Raw genomic sequence first — 14633 nt, forward strand, 5'->3', positions numbered from 1 at the left:
CAACCAGTCCACTGAATGTCATCTAGAAACTTACCAGTCTGCCATTCATAACTTTGAATGTAAAACCAGCTACAGAATAAGTACTCACTTATTAGTTTGTACTTATTTCATTTCAATCTGCTACTAAACTGCACAGCGCGTATTGTTGTATATTGTATAAACCTACGCTTAACCACGATGTCTGTTGCACTCTGTCACACTTAGTTCATTGCTTGATTTATTTGATGTTAGCTTTATTTTGATTTGATTTATGTTTATGCTTATTGTTACTCTGATCCTTTCTTTTCTTTGTATTGAAACTGTTGCAAAATAATTTCCCTCGGGATAAATAAAGCTTCTTGAATCTTGAATCTTGAAGAATGAACACCAGAGAACAGACGCAACCCAAAGATGCAGTACTTGGAACAATGTAGTTATGCACAAATACTTAAAGGACTTCCTAAGACCAGAGTGACATTTATGATGGAGCACAAATAATGAACTTTAGTGGTTAGCACTGTCGCCTCACAGCAAGAAGGTTCCAGGTTCGCATCCCGGCCTTTCTGTGTGGAGTTTGCATGTTCTCCCTGTGTATGCATGGGTTTTCTCCGGGTTCTCCGGTTTCCTCCCACAGTCCAAAGACATGCACGTGTTAGGTAGATTGGTGACTCTAAATCACCCGTAGGTGTGAATGGTTGTCTGTCTCTGTTTGTCTCTATGTGCCCTGCGATAGACTGGCGTCCTGTCCAGGGTGTACCCCGCCTCACGCCCGATGTCAGCTGGGATCGGCTCCAGCCCCCCCGCGACCCCGACCCCGGGATAAGCGGTTGAAGATGAATGAATGAATGACTCTTTGTGGTGATTCAGAATTTAATTGAAGAATAAAAGAATTACATTTTTATAAAAATCACTTCTTATTTCAGGTTCAGTACATTCAGGAAATGTATTCAGCACATGGTAGGCAGCGAAATCTCAGTACTAAATATATACATGTGATCATGATTTTTTACATCAAGGTCAAATAGCTGTTGCAAATAATTATTAGTGTTTGCTTACACTTACTTTGCTTTGCTTTGGTTAACAACAAATATGGTTTGTTCATAGCAGGACTAACGAGATAAAGACGGTTACTGTGGGTTGTCAGTCACACAAAAACAATAACTGACTGAGTCGATCCGCACACAGGTGTTTTCACTTAATTTGGCTGATTAAGTCTCTCCTCTGGACCATGACTGATTGACGTAGCTATGGCTACGCCTTCCAAGTGACAGCTGCTCCAATCAGCCAGATAATTGAAGACACGTGTGGTGTGTGTGGTGTGCAGTGCATTTAAATGAAGCATGCCCATGTACAGTAAGTTAAAACAAACTAAAAAAAACTTGCATTTATATACTTTGTGTGTGCTCATCTGTAATGTAATAGGTCATTTAATTTAATAAAACAGGATTTTTTCTTACAACGATGCAACCTCTCTGAACTATGCAGCATAAAAAAAAAAAAAAAGCAAAATCTTCTAATAACTTGGAATGGCTGGTTATAAATGGACGTTATGAAAGATGAATGAGTGTTGTAAAGTTCCTGATCACGAGATTTAGTATGGATTTATCATTGGGATGTAAATAGAAATAAACTATTCATTTTAATTATAACCTAAAATACAGGAGATCATAGATTAAAAAAAGATTTAATTTCATTTTTGCAGTGCCATGGACCAAGTGTGGATTTACAAAGTGCACTTGATTCATAGTTTAAATGCTGAGTAACATTTGGCATGTGGGTATTTTATTATCTGACCTGATAAAAAGAAAGCAGCGGCAGCGCTATGACTTAAGCCCCTCTAACCTGTCTACAGCAACTTTCTGCTGCTGATGCCAACACGGCTGTTTACACCTTACATTTCAGCTTCCCTGTTGAAGTAAATCATTACCTAAAATCGGACACAAATGATTCAATTAAAGCTGATTATAACGATAAAGCTTCCAGTGCTAGTTTTGTTTTCACAGTGAAGGAGTGTGCGGCCCTATCAATGACGACTGCAATATCTTAAAATATAATCAAGACAAAGGAAGACTGACAGTCCCAATGACTCCCCTTGTGTGTGTGTATGTGTGTATGTGTGTGTGTGTGGGGGGAGAATGAGGAGCAGAAGAAGAACGGGGCTTCATCTTTTGTCCAGGCTCGAATGGAGAGAGGTGGAGGAGAGGAGGAATAAGAAGCACCTCATTTCTTGACAGCACCCCAGATAATGAGTCCAATAATAGTACAAGCTACAGCTAACACTATCATCAGGATGCACATCTTCTTCCGGGAGCTCCGCTGGGGGGGGGGGGGGGGATAAAACACAGAGTGGTTATTTGTGTATTAAATAAGTATTAGATATAATCTGCATTTTAATGGAGAGATGGATGTGTTTCACTCCAAGAGGCTGATGATTTAAAGTGACTCAATCGGATCACCTTGTGACTCAGCCTTTTTTTCTTTTCTCATTTACGCCTCTTTATCTACGTTCTACTTCCCAAAGAACTTGGTTACACAAGGGAGTCCTTGTGCAGGGGTGGAGGAGTCAAACATGCAAACAGTGTTACCCCAGAGACTCTTGCTTAGATTGCTGATTTGGTCCACTAGTTGCAAGCTTACTTCTCTAACAGCTGAAAACGCAACATGGCGTGAAGGCTTGTGCAGCATTTTTTTTAACCTGTCTTTGTAGCCTGTGCTTGGTGCCAGCTTCACAATGTGCATATTGATAATTATGATAATGATAATTGATAATGCAGTTTGTCTTGGAAGTGCAGGCTGTATTAACTGGTCCACAATAAATTACCTGGACCGTTCTCACTAAAGGATCACGGATACTTACTGATTTATTTATTTTAGAAAGACGGATCACGTCAGTGCCTCATATTTCCCCTGTAACATTTATACATTTGAATGCCTCTTCTAATCCTCTCCTTGTTCCTTTATACGTATTCCCTTCTTTGCGCATCTGTCTTTCCTCTATTCTGTTGATCATCCTCTCTGTCCTATCCAGTTTTACCTGGTAGTCTGCAGCCCGTGCCAGCTGCTGGGTGGCGCTCTGGACACTCACATCTGCATTCTCCACATTGGCTTCTATACTGTCTGCAGAACACACAGGAAACACACACACTTTACATGCAGCAGGTGCGAGGAAGGGGGGAATACGGCATGAATCTACAAACTAGTTTCTCAGTCATTAAATATGTAGACAGATCAGCAGAGAAGATCACATGGACAAGGTCATATTCATATTCATTATTCTTTATTTACCTAATATTATGATTGTGTTTCTCCTTATTAAAATTAAACTATTGTTTTGTGGTTTTGTGTCTTTTTTTGGTGGAGTTTCCTTATCTGTTTCAGTTCTAAGTTGTTACATTATCAGAGGAGCAGACAAGAAATCTACGAGCAGGTGACAGAAGCTCACCTATCATGTCCCCCTGCTCGTGCACCATCATCCCCAGGTCCTTGAAGATGTCATTGATGTCCGTGATGTCCGACTGAATCCAGCAACATAAAAGAGAGACGGTTCGTGTGAAAGGGCAACACGGAGTTGATGAGATACTGAGATATTAGCCGACACGCTGGCATAGACACTTCCATCTAAATCTGTACCTCTAACTGCCTGATGGACGATTCTCTCTCCTGAATCAGCCTCAGGTCTTCTTCGGTGATGGCTTCAGTCTGAGCCTGCACCTGTGAATCACTGCAAGGGACGATACAGATGAAATAATCACAATACTAGTAACAATAATAACGAATATAATGAGATCAGAAATAGTGGACCTACCTAAGGAACGCAGGCATATTTCCGAAGCCATCATCGGGCTGTCCTCCCTATTAGAGGAAATGAAGAGGTTGAATGAACACACAGTAGTTATGTGTTTGTTGGTGCAATTATACCACAGAGGACGTTTTTTGCTGTGATTTTGGCTATGATTCAGCGTGTACAGGGCGCTATAAGAGCTCCCCCAGCCAAGATATGTTCCTCACCAACCATTTAAAGCAGTAAGGAACTGTTCCTTCTTATCAGCACTGTTGCAGGACACACAGATACTTTTCAGTGCAGCGAGATAAGCGGTGTGGGGACAGAGTTGCCAAAGTGATGCGAAAGCTACATCCTGTGAAAATTCTCTCAGTTCAAAGAAATATGAAAAAGGAGAGAACTCCCTCCGATCTCATCTCCAAAAGAAGGCTGTGTGTGTGTGTGTGTGTGTGTGTGTGTGTGTGTGTGTGTGTGTGTGTGTGTGTGTGTGTGTGTGTGTGTGTGTGTGTGTGTGTGTGTGTGTGTGTGTGAGAGATGGTAGACGCCAGTCTATCACATGCTAGCACGTTGCTAACCACCACACCACCTTGTCGCCCATTTATTATTTTTGTATGTTTAAAAATCTTATAAATAAAATATGATTCATAAAAAAGGCGCATAAAACCTTAACATTCCTTGTTTAGGAAGTATTGGCCTGACAAAAAGCCACTTTTAACTAACATAGCATAAAGCAACATAAACATAAATGTATTGATTATAAGTCACTGACATATGGATTGTTGGTCACTAATATATTATTTAATCACCATCTATGTCACTGGTCTACCCCCTGACCTTGTGACCTTGTAGGCACAGCAGCAGGTTACTCACAGACACCCTGGAGCTGGCTCTGACTCTGGCCACAAAGTCTCTCTCTTTGTCGGCCGCCAGTCGCTGGGTCTTCTGGAAGCTGTTGAGCGCAGCGGAGAAGTCATTCACCAGACGTTCTTTCTGTATCTTCCTCTGCCGCTAAAACAAACAAACAATAGAAATGTTAAAAGAAAACCTACAGAACTTTGGGAAACAAACCAGTGTGAACGAGCAGGGAAATTATGACTTCCAACAATAGGTAAAGGTGACATATTATGCTCGTTATCAGGCTGATTTTGATTATATTTCACCATTAATGATTAAAACAGGACACAGGATTCTGTGTCATACATTAAAATACATCAAATACAAATAGACAGGGATGACACAACGAAGCCCAAAAGCCAATTTCACTGTGGTCCCTATGGGGCATATCAATCATTCAAATAATACTTGTATTTTGGGTTTCCTCCTTAAACATGTTTACATGCTTTTATGTTTTTAAAAAACCCCAAAAGAATTAAGAAATGAAGAGTTCAGTACCTGATCAGGGCCAACAGGAAGTGCACTGAATGCCTTGATTAGTTTGTCAGTCTCCTTTGCTAGCTGGTTCCCTTGGTGCTGTTTCTGTTGCCTAGTGACCAAATTTTATTTTTGTTGTTAAAGTAGAAAAATACTGAACACACATTACAAAAAAAAACAGATTGCTGAGAGGAGAAATGGCAAAGAATTAGATATCAGGGGACCCTGCTGAACACACACGCACACGCACACGTTTTATTAGTTTAAATGCATTATCCGTATCGACCCAATATAATAATGTACTGATCTCTTGAACACTTTCAGACAGACCCAGTCTTGACCACATGTGTCAAGGGTTCGCTGTAGGTGCAGGTTTTCATTCCAACCAAGCCAGAACACACCCGACTCGACTTTTGTTGGACCAGGTGTGTTTTTGCGTAGTTAGAATGAAAACCTGCAGCCGCAGCGGCCCTTTACTGGATCTGTTTGAAACCCCTGGTCTAGACCTTTGTGTCCCATAACTCACAGCGTGTTTCGTAGCTGGCTGCTGTCCTGCTCTGTTCCCAGCTGAGAAACTGCCCTCTGTAGCTCCGAGGCTGGGGAGGAACAAAGAGTGCATTTGTTTATCTAAAAGATCACCACGTGTCTACAATGATGCTCACAGTGAAGTGGGTATAATACAATGTTACAGTTGATGAGGACTTCTTCTGTGTGTGTGTGTGTGTGTGTGTGTGTGTGTGTGTGTGTGTGTGTGTGTGTGTGTGTGTGTGTGTGTGTGTGTGTGTGTGTGTGTGTGTGTGTGTGTGTGTGTGTGTGTGTGTGTGTGTGTGTGTGTGTGTGTGTGTGTGTGTGTATTACTCAGCAGTGTCAGCTTCTGGACGTTGGAGCTGATGTTATGAACCAAAGCACTGGGCTCCTCTTGCATCCCAGCCCGGTAGGCCATGATGGAGAGCTGTGGAGGGGGACACGCAGCAACACAGTCTGTCACCGCATTCAATCATGAGTCTGTTACCATAGTTACTGCGGTTATTTCAGTGGGTTGGTGACTGATGTGAAATCACCTATGGGCACCTGGGCTGAAAGCATTTGTTGACTTAGTTTTAACCTTATACCTTAATATATTTGCATTGAAGGGGAAGAAAAACATCCAAAAATGATTACAAATGGGTGTGATCTCATCATTAGTAATCAACCAACACACACCGAATGGAGCCATTTGGGCGTGCGTTTTAATGACCTTTATCTCAGTCCATGGAGTGAATGCTTGGCCTATATTGACTCTAGTTTTTGCCCGTCTCCGGTCACTCAGCTGCTGGGACAAATAAGCAGCTGCAGGATTGGCAAAGACGATTTCACCCAGTGCCAGCCTACAGTAGCTGCACCCAACAACAGACAACCCTGGCAACCAGCAACGCCCAACGCTATTGGCTGGTACAATGTAAACAGAACGTGACAGGAAGTCATCGTCAAACCCGTCCAAAAAAACTAAATATGAATTCAGACGAAATACTTGTTTATGGAAGAGCAATACTTTCATTCTGTACCCCTTTTTGTTTTTTTACATATAACTTTTAATGAAGATTCTACACATTCAACCCTTAAGTCTCCTTAAAGTCTTCTCAATTTCAAATGCATTTGTAAAAGGCTACATTTTTTGAAGAGGCATCTGCACTTCTTTACTGTATATAAGGCCTAATGTGTAACAGGGCTGGGTGAGGAGTGTTTACTAAAGCTCAGTCAAACAGACTTCCTGTACTGTTGACTCAACAGGACTGGAACCGTGGCCAGTATGCAAATCCACCAGCTGTTGGGAAACTGTCACAACCGAGTCTCTCCAGCCGATACTGAAGCATCTTTAAACACTGAATCATGACTTACACTTTAATGAAAGTTGTCGCGACCCCCCCTGTGCGCTCTTGTGCGCGAGCGCGTGTGTTTGTCCCTTTACTAACAGGCTGCATTCGCTGGCAGCGAGAAAAATGCGGAAATCACAGAATCTCCCCAATAACAACAACACGAGACCCCGAACTGTCGCTGTTTACCGATAAAGCGCGTGTTATTACCCGGGTTGAAGCTGTCTATGAGTGAGCTTTATTCCTCCGTTGACTCCAGCGGGTGCACAAGTCATTAAGTTGGAATCAAAGTAGCAGCACAACCTCAAGCTTTCTCTCTCTCCGGAAAAAAAACACTTTCCATTTCTTCGCTCGTGAAGAAAAAGGGCATAACACGGTAGTGGTTATAATGCTACCCAGTCTGTGTTGTGAGTCCTTCCTAAGTGTTCAGTAAAAATGTAGATTTGTTACCTTTCTTGTGACTTGCAGCAGCAGCAGCAGCAGCGGTGTGTTTCCGGATTCTCTGCCCCTCCCCTGTCACATGATGTCTGCAGTGTGAGGGCCAAATCACTGGGCTCTATTACTTTATGACAAAGCAGGGCAATGCTGTATGAAGCAACAACAACAATCAAAATCCCTGAAAACAGATTATATGACACCTTAGTGTATTATGGCTTGTCCGTAATGTTGAAACTGCATATTTATAGTTCATAAATATCAGAATCAGCTTCAAGTATTAGTAATTTATTCCTCCAACTTCAGAGCTCTCTGAAGGAAACAGTGGAATATAGGTGAATAACATGGATTTAAATAACAGCTTAAGTACAATTCTGATGTAGGCGTACTTGTTTCTACACCAGTTTTTCCAGTAGGCTGCTTTATACTTATTGCACTTATTGTTTTTTTCTTCGTTGTCGCTAGTTACATCAAATGTTTTACATACGAAACGTGTGCTTCGCTTATTAGATATGATGCATTCTTATAGACGAGCTTCCAGTTCGGGTTTCAAGTTTTTATTTGTCACAATGTTAACGCGAGCATATACAAGAATACACACAAATATACAAAATGCATCATGATGGTATGTTAATACCGAGGTTCAACAAAAACAAGAAACATGTCAGAAATAGCTGCAGTGAATAAGGAAAACCTAGAAGCTTTTATATAGTGTTGAAAGTCTGACAGCTTGGGGAAAGAACCTTGCAGCGCTGGTCCTGATGCTGCAGAGTCTTGTGCCTGACAGCAGAGGGACAAGGTATTATCAATTGCAGTATTGCTGCTTTAACTTAAACCAACCTGTAAACACCTCTGTCTCCAGATAATAATAATAATAAGTGGTTACAGGCCTTTTTGTGTCTGGTCTACATTTTCCAGAAATGGCGCAGGTGCAGGTTTGGTCGAGACTTAGACACTTAGACACAACTAAAATCTCTGCCACAGACCTGCTTATAATAACTCTGCAAACCTGTGTGTGCTCCAGTAAGTGCCATTTAGGCACCCAGGTAATGCTGGTTCAATTCAATTCAATTTTATTCACGGTGCCAAATCATAACCAAAGTTATCTCAGGACACTTTACAGAGTAGGTAAAGACCACACTCTATGACTTATTCATGATTTACATAGACCCAACAATTCCCCCGATTAGTACAGTGGCAACGAAAAGTCTGTCTTGACTGGTTGGGAGGAAGAAAAGAAGAGAGAAAGAGAGAAAAGACGGACAGATGGACAGAGAGAGACAAAGACAGACAAAGAGACACTTCCAGAGATGCAAGCAACCACAAAAGTAACATCAACTATAATAATATCTATAGTAATGTGAATATGACTTATATGTTATGGCAGTTAATAAAGTAGAATAGTAGAAACAAGCACAGCTAAGGTGACAGAATATGACAATGATAATAATTAAGGTGGCAAACATGATCAATGATGAATAGCGTTAATAACAGCTGCGATACAGCGAGACATACCACTGATGGTGTCTTTATGGCTACAAATGTTATAGTTTATAAGACTAATGATAGTTTATGTGTCACGGGTACACCAGCAGCAGACAGGTCAGACAGGTTAATCACACAGTGATAGACTCCAGCTCTTGGAAGTCCTCCCTTTCACCTACATCTGTTCAGTGTGGGTCAGTACAAAAGCCTGCCAGGACCCCAGCTGCTGGGCGTCTGTGATTGGTGAAATAAAATGAAGGTCAAACATTATGCAAATACAAGACCGCATATCGGCTTGCCTGTACAGTACATTGTCTATAACGCGTTGACCTTTTGTAACTAGTGTATGGGATGATGAAAGTCACATGGAACCAGCGGTTGCGGTGGCGCACCAATGCGCAGAAAGTTCTCCTGCATGTAGGGCAGCCTATGGCATTGCATCTCATTCTCCAGTGTCCAGAGTCCACCAGTGCATGGAACATATGCTATTTCTAGTTATTTAGATGTACGTGTTGATCCTGTTTTCAGGTACAACATGGAGGCCAGATCCTGTGTTATCTCGGTCTTATGAACTGTGGGGGCCTAAAAATCGGTCCCTGTGTCTCAGTGTCTTTCAGGACACAGTATATGGCGGTCACTCACATCTACAGAGGTGCATTTACCCCTGTTGACCGACATACAGTTACTCTTTCTACGACTTCAATCTGGTCAAACAAGAACCAATAATCCTATAGATTTAATCATGTAAGCACAGTACAGGAAATGTAAACCAAACAGCATAAGAAGAGGATATCGTGCATTAAATTGGCCATTGTGAATGGAATAAGATTCTCAAAGCTTTAGCTGAAATTTAAATCCATTTGCCATTGATTTAGCTTGTCTTCTTATATTCCCTTAAATATACAGCATAGCAACTCTTCTTGTTTCTTTGCAGATAACCTTAAAACTTGGCCATAAAGGACCTGACCAGATCTGCCATGATACAGTACCTCTTCACAGCCTGTCTGTGATGTAATGTGATTTTATGTTGTCATGTTTTAACTGCTTGTGCCAATTGTGCTGATTGTCGGCTGAACATTGTTTGTGTCTGCGTGGGTTTTCTCCGGGTTCTCCAGTTTCCTCCCACAGTCCAAAGACATACACGTGTTAGGTTAATTGATGACTCTAAAATCACCCGTAGGTGTGAATGGTTGTCTGTCTCTGTTCGTCTCTATGTGCCCTGTGATAGACTGGCGTCCTGTCCAGGTTGGACCCCGCCTCACGCCCGATGTCAGCTGGGTTCGGCTCCAGCACCCCGTGACCCCGACAGGGACAAGCGGCTGAAGATGAATGAATGAATGAATGCCTTTTACAGTACGCATACACACTTTTCTTTTACCCTGTTCAGCTGTTCAATATTTTCTTTTAAATGTTTACCTATGTGTTTTATTTGTTGTTTTATTGGCAATTTCTGACAACTTTCCAGAGGGACAGATGTTGACATTTGGCACTGATGAATAAATCAATAAAGAATAAAGGTTTGGACCATGGTGAAAGTCTACATGTTGAGTTAACAGATTTATCTTTTAGGTTGCCTTCATTCTTCACAATATATGTGATTTTGTGTGTGCGTGCGCGTGCGTGTGTGTGTGTGTGGGCGTGTGTGTGTGTGAGAGACTTTTGTTCGTTTGTTCTGAGTGTTTGCATAGTATTGAGCTCTATTAACACACATTATCTTATCTTTATTTGAAGGTCCATTGAACCGCATGTCATGTGCTAAGTCCATGTGAAATGCACTCCAGAACATTTAATCAGAGTATATAAGCCTTGTATTTATGTGGTCAGTCAGTTCAGAGTAGACCCTCCCGGCTCCTCAGTCATGCTGCGTTCAGCGGTCCTCGGCCTCCTCCTGGCATGTGCGGTGTCTCTTAGCAGCTCTGCTGTAGTTCTGGAAAATGGCATGCCCGTCCTCTGGGCCCAAACGGCCTCCCAAGTAACTGACCTGCCCATACAGAATGGCATCCTGACCCCCGACCCCTGGAACTTCCTTCACCGCATGAGTCTTTACCGGCTGGTGATTGCTGCCACTGACCCATTTATGGGCTCCATGGGGACAAACGCCACAGACAGTCCAATATGGGGACTGCCACTGCAGCTGGCATGGATGCTAACCTCAGGTAAGATGAAAATATTTTCATTTTTATTTCTCTGTGAGGGGATTTGGTGCAAAAGTGGATAGTGAATAATTTAAGAGCAGTTATATGAATAAATAAAGTGAATAAATAATCATGTTTTGATGTGAGCCCCAGAATCACGAGTCCTTATCTGGTAGAATATAACAACACAACCTACCAGAGAACCTCCACACAAACTGATGGCGTTGTGTAAAATGTGTTGTCTCTGTAGGGCGTCTTGCTGACCCAACCAGTGTTACAACCTGCGGCCTGCAAACAGGAGATACTCTGTGTATTTCTACCCAGAGCTGGTGGAGCTGTAAGTATGACAAACACACATGTGCACGTATACACATCTCTTCATTCATTCAACTTCATCGATCCCAGCTGAATTCGGGCGCGAGGCCGGGTACACCCTGGACAGGACACCAGTCTATCACAGGGCACATAGAGACAAACAGAGACAGACAACCATTCACACTCACATTCAATCCTAAGGGCACTTTCTAGAGTCATCAATTAACCTAACACGTGCATGTCTTTGGACTGTGGGAGCAAGCTGGAGAAGAGAGAGAGAACATGCAAACTCCACACAGAAGGGCGACAGTGCTAACCACCACACCACTGAATCACCAAAACACATCTCTTGCACACACACATTCACATATATATAGACAACTAAAACCCAACAAAACCATTTCTTTCTCCTCCAGGTGTGAACTACTTTGTCTCCGTACTGCCCTTCCTGTCTGCTGCACAGCAGGGCTTCCTGGGAGAAGGAGTTCAGGTACTTGTGCAGCTGCATCTCACACTCACATAATGAGACAGTTGAAAACAAGACCGAGAGTCTACAGCAGACAAACAATAAAAGCAGAGCTCATGGGATATTTCTGAGTGCTTATTTCTCACGTAAAAAGCCTGCTAATTGTTTTGATATTTTCAGGATGATGGAGATTGTTGTAGTGATGATTGATATTGATTCTGTTAGGTCCAGATGCAAATACCTGAAGGTGTACAGGACTATTGCACCACATATGCCGCCTGTGCAGCTGTCTACCCTGACGCAATGACTAAGTGGGATGCCTTTTTCCAGGTACACACACACACACACACACACACACACAAACACACACACACACACACATACACACACACACACACACACACACACACACACACACACACACACACACACACACACACACACACACACACACACAACACACACACACACACACACACACACACACACTGATGTGAAGTCAAACCAATGCACCAGTGGATACTGTTTCATAGATTAATAATAATAACCTCCTTAATGTTAAATGTGTGTGTTTAAAGGGTCTCAAGTCTTCAGCTGAGTCTCCTCTCGCTGATAATATGAAGAAAGACGCTCTCCTGGGTCTGTACTGGGATGCCCAGATGGCTTCAACGTATGCCTCTGCTGCATGCAGCTCCAGGTAATCTATCTATCCGTCTATCCATCCATCTATCTATCTATCTATCTGTCTGTCTGTCTATCTATCTATCTATCTATCTATCTATCTATCTATCTATCTATCTATCTATCTATCTATCTATCTATCTGTCTGTCTGTCTGTCTGTCTGTCTGTCTGTCTGTCTGTCTATCTATCTGTCTGGATATTAGTCTAAATAATGATAACAATAATTAATAATGATAATAATAATGACTTTATTTATATAGCACCTTTGAAAACCAATGTTTACAAAGTGCTTTGACAGAGCAAAGAAAAAAGAGCGCACATAGAAATGCATACATACACATCAACACGTCATGCTTAAAAGAAGTAAACTTTTAATGTTATTAAAAACAACAAATTAACAACAAAAGCAATTAAATTAACCGATGACAAGGTAAGACAGCAAAAGGACCAAAAAAGTAAAAATTAAAATAAACAAAATGAGTAAATTAATATAAAAACCAGGATTGTTGTGGGACTCACAGTGAGTAAGCTGCTCCCTCCTCTCCTTCAGGCAGAGCCACTACTCTTCTAAGGAGGTTTCATTTGCGAGGAGCTGGCTGAACTCGGCCGAGTACGTTTCTGCCGCACATTTCCAATCCAATTTGCCAAGATCTGCAATGTTCATAACCCCCCTTCCAGGTCGTCTTCTACAGGTACGTAGCTACATCAGCATCCATCCATTCATTCATTTCTACGCCATATTTTTCATAATTTGTGTATTTATCTAACTTTTGTTCCATCTGTCATATCTGCACATCTAGGAGGGCGACAATGCACCTAACATAGCTGATCTGACTCCCGAGGAGAACCACTCACTGTCCACCTTCTCTTGGATGAACAACATCAACAGTCTACTGGGTAGGGCACAAACACGCTCACACACAAATGTTGTAATAAAGCGTGTTTGGTTGAATTTGCGAGCTGATTGTGATCATGTCATCCACCAGGTGGGACACTGGTGCGTCTGTGGAAACGTGCAATGTGTTCAGTGACCACAAGAGAGAAGGGCAGAGACATGCTGGAGCAGCTCCTCCTGAATCCCTCATACGCCACAGGAACGTTTGTGACCATCGTCTCTGGAATGACTACGAGCTGCTGAGAGAAAACACACACACACACACACACACATACACCACACACACACACACACAGAGATATGACTAGCAATTACATAATTGCTAGTCACTTTTTCATCTGAAAGTATGATTAGACTCTTTTTTATTTACACAGTACAGGATTACTTTTGTATATTTCTTGGAGGGAGGTTTCATTAAGACACTTGCAAAAGTAAGTGATGTTATTATTTAGAAGGTTCCAGATTACAGTTTAAAGCAGGTAAACATCTGCATGTCTTTGTTGGGATCCCTCTCTTTTGTATGTGTGCCCCAATAAAGCACCAAACAACACTATTGTTATTGTACTCCTTTGTTGAAGACTGTTACTGCACTTTCATTAATGAAATACAGTACAGAATATGGCAGACAAGACCCAGAAAGTTCTCTGGGTTAGTTTTTCTCAGATTTAAATTATGAATACAAAATAATAAGTGATTTGTTTCTAAAATATGATGCACTGTTATAAGTTAAACTACCTAACTGGATATAAAGTAGTTTATAGCTCCACCTCCTGTGGAGTCATAGGAGTGGCATAAAATAAATGAAATAAATATATATAAATAAAATGCTTATATTATCTGTTTCTGATATTCAGTACTCTAATGCTCTTTATATTTCATATTTTTTTTAATTTACTTATTATGTTATTAATTTCTCGATACAGTATTTCCACATTAATTGTCTTATTCTTTTACAGATACTTTTTTTATGGCACTCCTATGACTCCATACACCTCGACCAACAAATACAATATTATCTTTCTTACACATGCATGCGTCAGTAATACTAATCCAGTTCTTTGATATACCTAGATACATTTTTCAGTACAGGGTCCATCTACTCTACATCAGTCCAGTAGCACTCTCTAGTGGTAAATTAATGTAAGTGCTAACCTATCATGAATTTTCCAAGAGCAAGGCACAAACAATGTAACATTTCCATTCATATACACTAGATATTAAACATGTATATTTGAA

The 14633-nt window shown here is 41.4% G+C and overlaps 2 protein-coding genes across 3 annotated transcripts; one reads left to right on the forward strand and one right to left on the reverse strand.

The window, feature by feature from the left end:
• Positions 1 to 842: 842 nt before the first annotated feature.
• On the reverse strand, positions 843 to 7491 carry stx7l (syntaxin 7-like). Of its 2 annotated transcripts, none has more exons than XM_083933549.1 (10): positions 7435 to 7491; positions 5990 to 6083; positions 5658 to 5727; positions 5153 to 5243; positions 4631 to 4768; positions 3785 to 3831; positions 3610 to 3700; positions 3422 to 3494; positions 3014 to 3096; positions 843 to 2295 (listed from the first exon to the last, which is right to left on the reverse strand). In XM_083933549.1, the coding sequence occupies exons 2-10, from the start codon at positions 6072 to 6074 to the stop codon at positions 2200 to 2202; spliced, it is 774 nt and encodes a 257-aa protein (XP_083789675.1). In that variant the 5' UTR covers positions 6075 to 6083; positions 7435 to 7491; the 3' UTR covers positions 843 to 2199. The 2 variants fall into 2 exon arrangements, with proteins under 2 accessions (XP_083789675.1, XP_083789676.1); XM_083933550.1 differs by lacking the exon at positions 7435 to 7491 and adding an exon at positions 7195 to 7216.
• A 3271-nt stretch (positions 7492 to 10762) lies between these two features.
• LOC310962020 (protein LEG1 homolog) lies at positions 10763 to 13640 on the forward strand (the record flags this gene model as incomplete). The annotated part of the gene is made up of 8 exons (XM_083934361.1): positions 10763 to 11060; positions 11290 to 11376; positions 11771 to 11844; positions 12046 to 12150; positions 12399 to 12517; positions 13053 to 13194; positions 13303 to 13399; positions 13489 to 13640. 8 exons carry the CDS (start codon positions 10763 to 10765, stop codon positions 13638 to 13640), a joined length of 1074 nt encoding a protein of 357 aa, XP_083790487.1.
• Between the last annotated feature and the right edge of the window lie 993 nt (positions 13641 to 14633).

Source organism: Echiichthys vipera (genome assembly GCF_963691815.1).
Source record: "Echiichthys vipera genome assembly, chromosome: 19".
Lineage (NCBI taxonomy): Eukaryota > Metazoa > Chordata > Actinopteri > Perciformes > Trachinidae > Echiichthys > Echiichthys vipera.

Bases quoted from the DNA above. Each gene is read 5' to 3' on its own strand.
- stx7l (XM_083933549.1), bottom strand. From the start codon at position 6,074: ATGGCCTACCGGGCTGGGATGCAAGAGGAGCCCAGTGCTTTGGTTCAT. The intron at 3,832-4,630 runs GTGAGTAACCTG...TTCCTCTAATAG, and splicing joins GAGCCAGCTCCAGGGTGTCT to GGAGGACAGCCCGATGATGG. The intron at 2,296-3,013 runs GTAAAACTGGAT...CCCCCCCCCCAG, and splicing joins CACGGGCTGCAGACTACCAG to CGGAGCTCCCGGAAGAAGAT.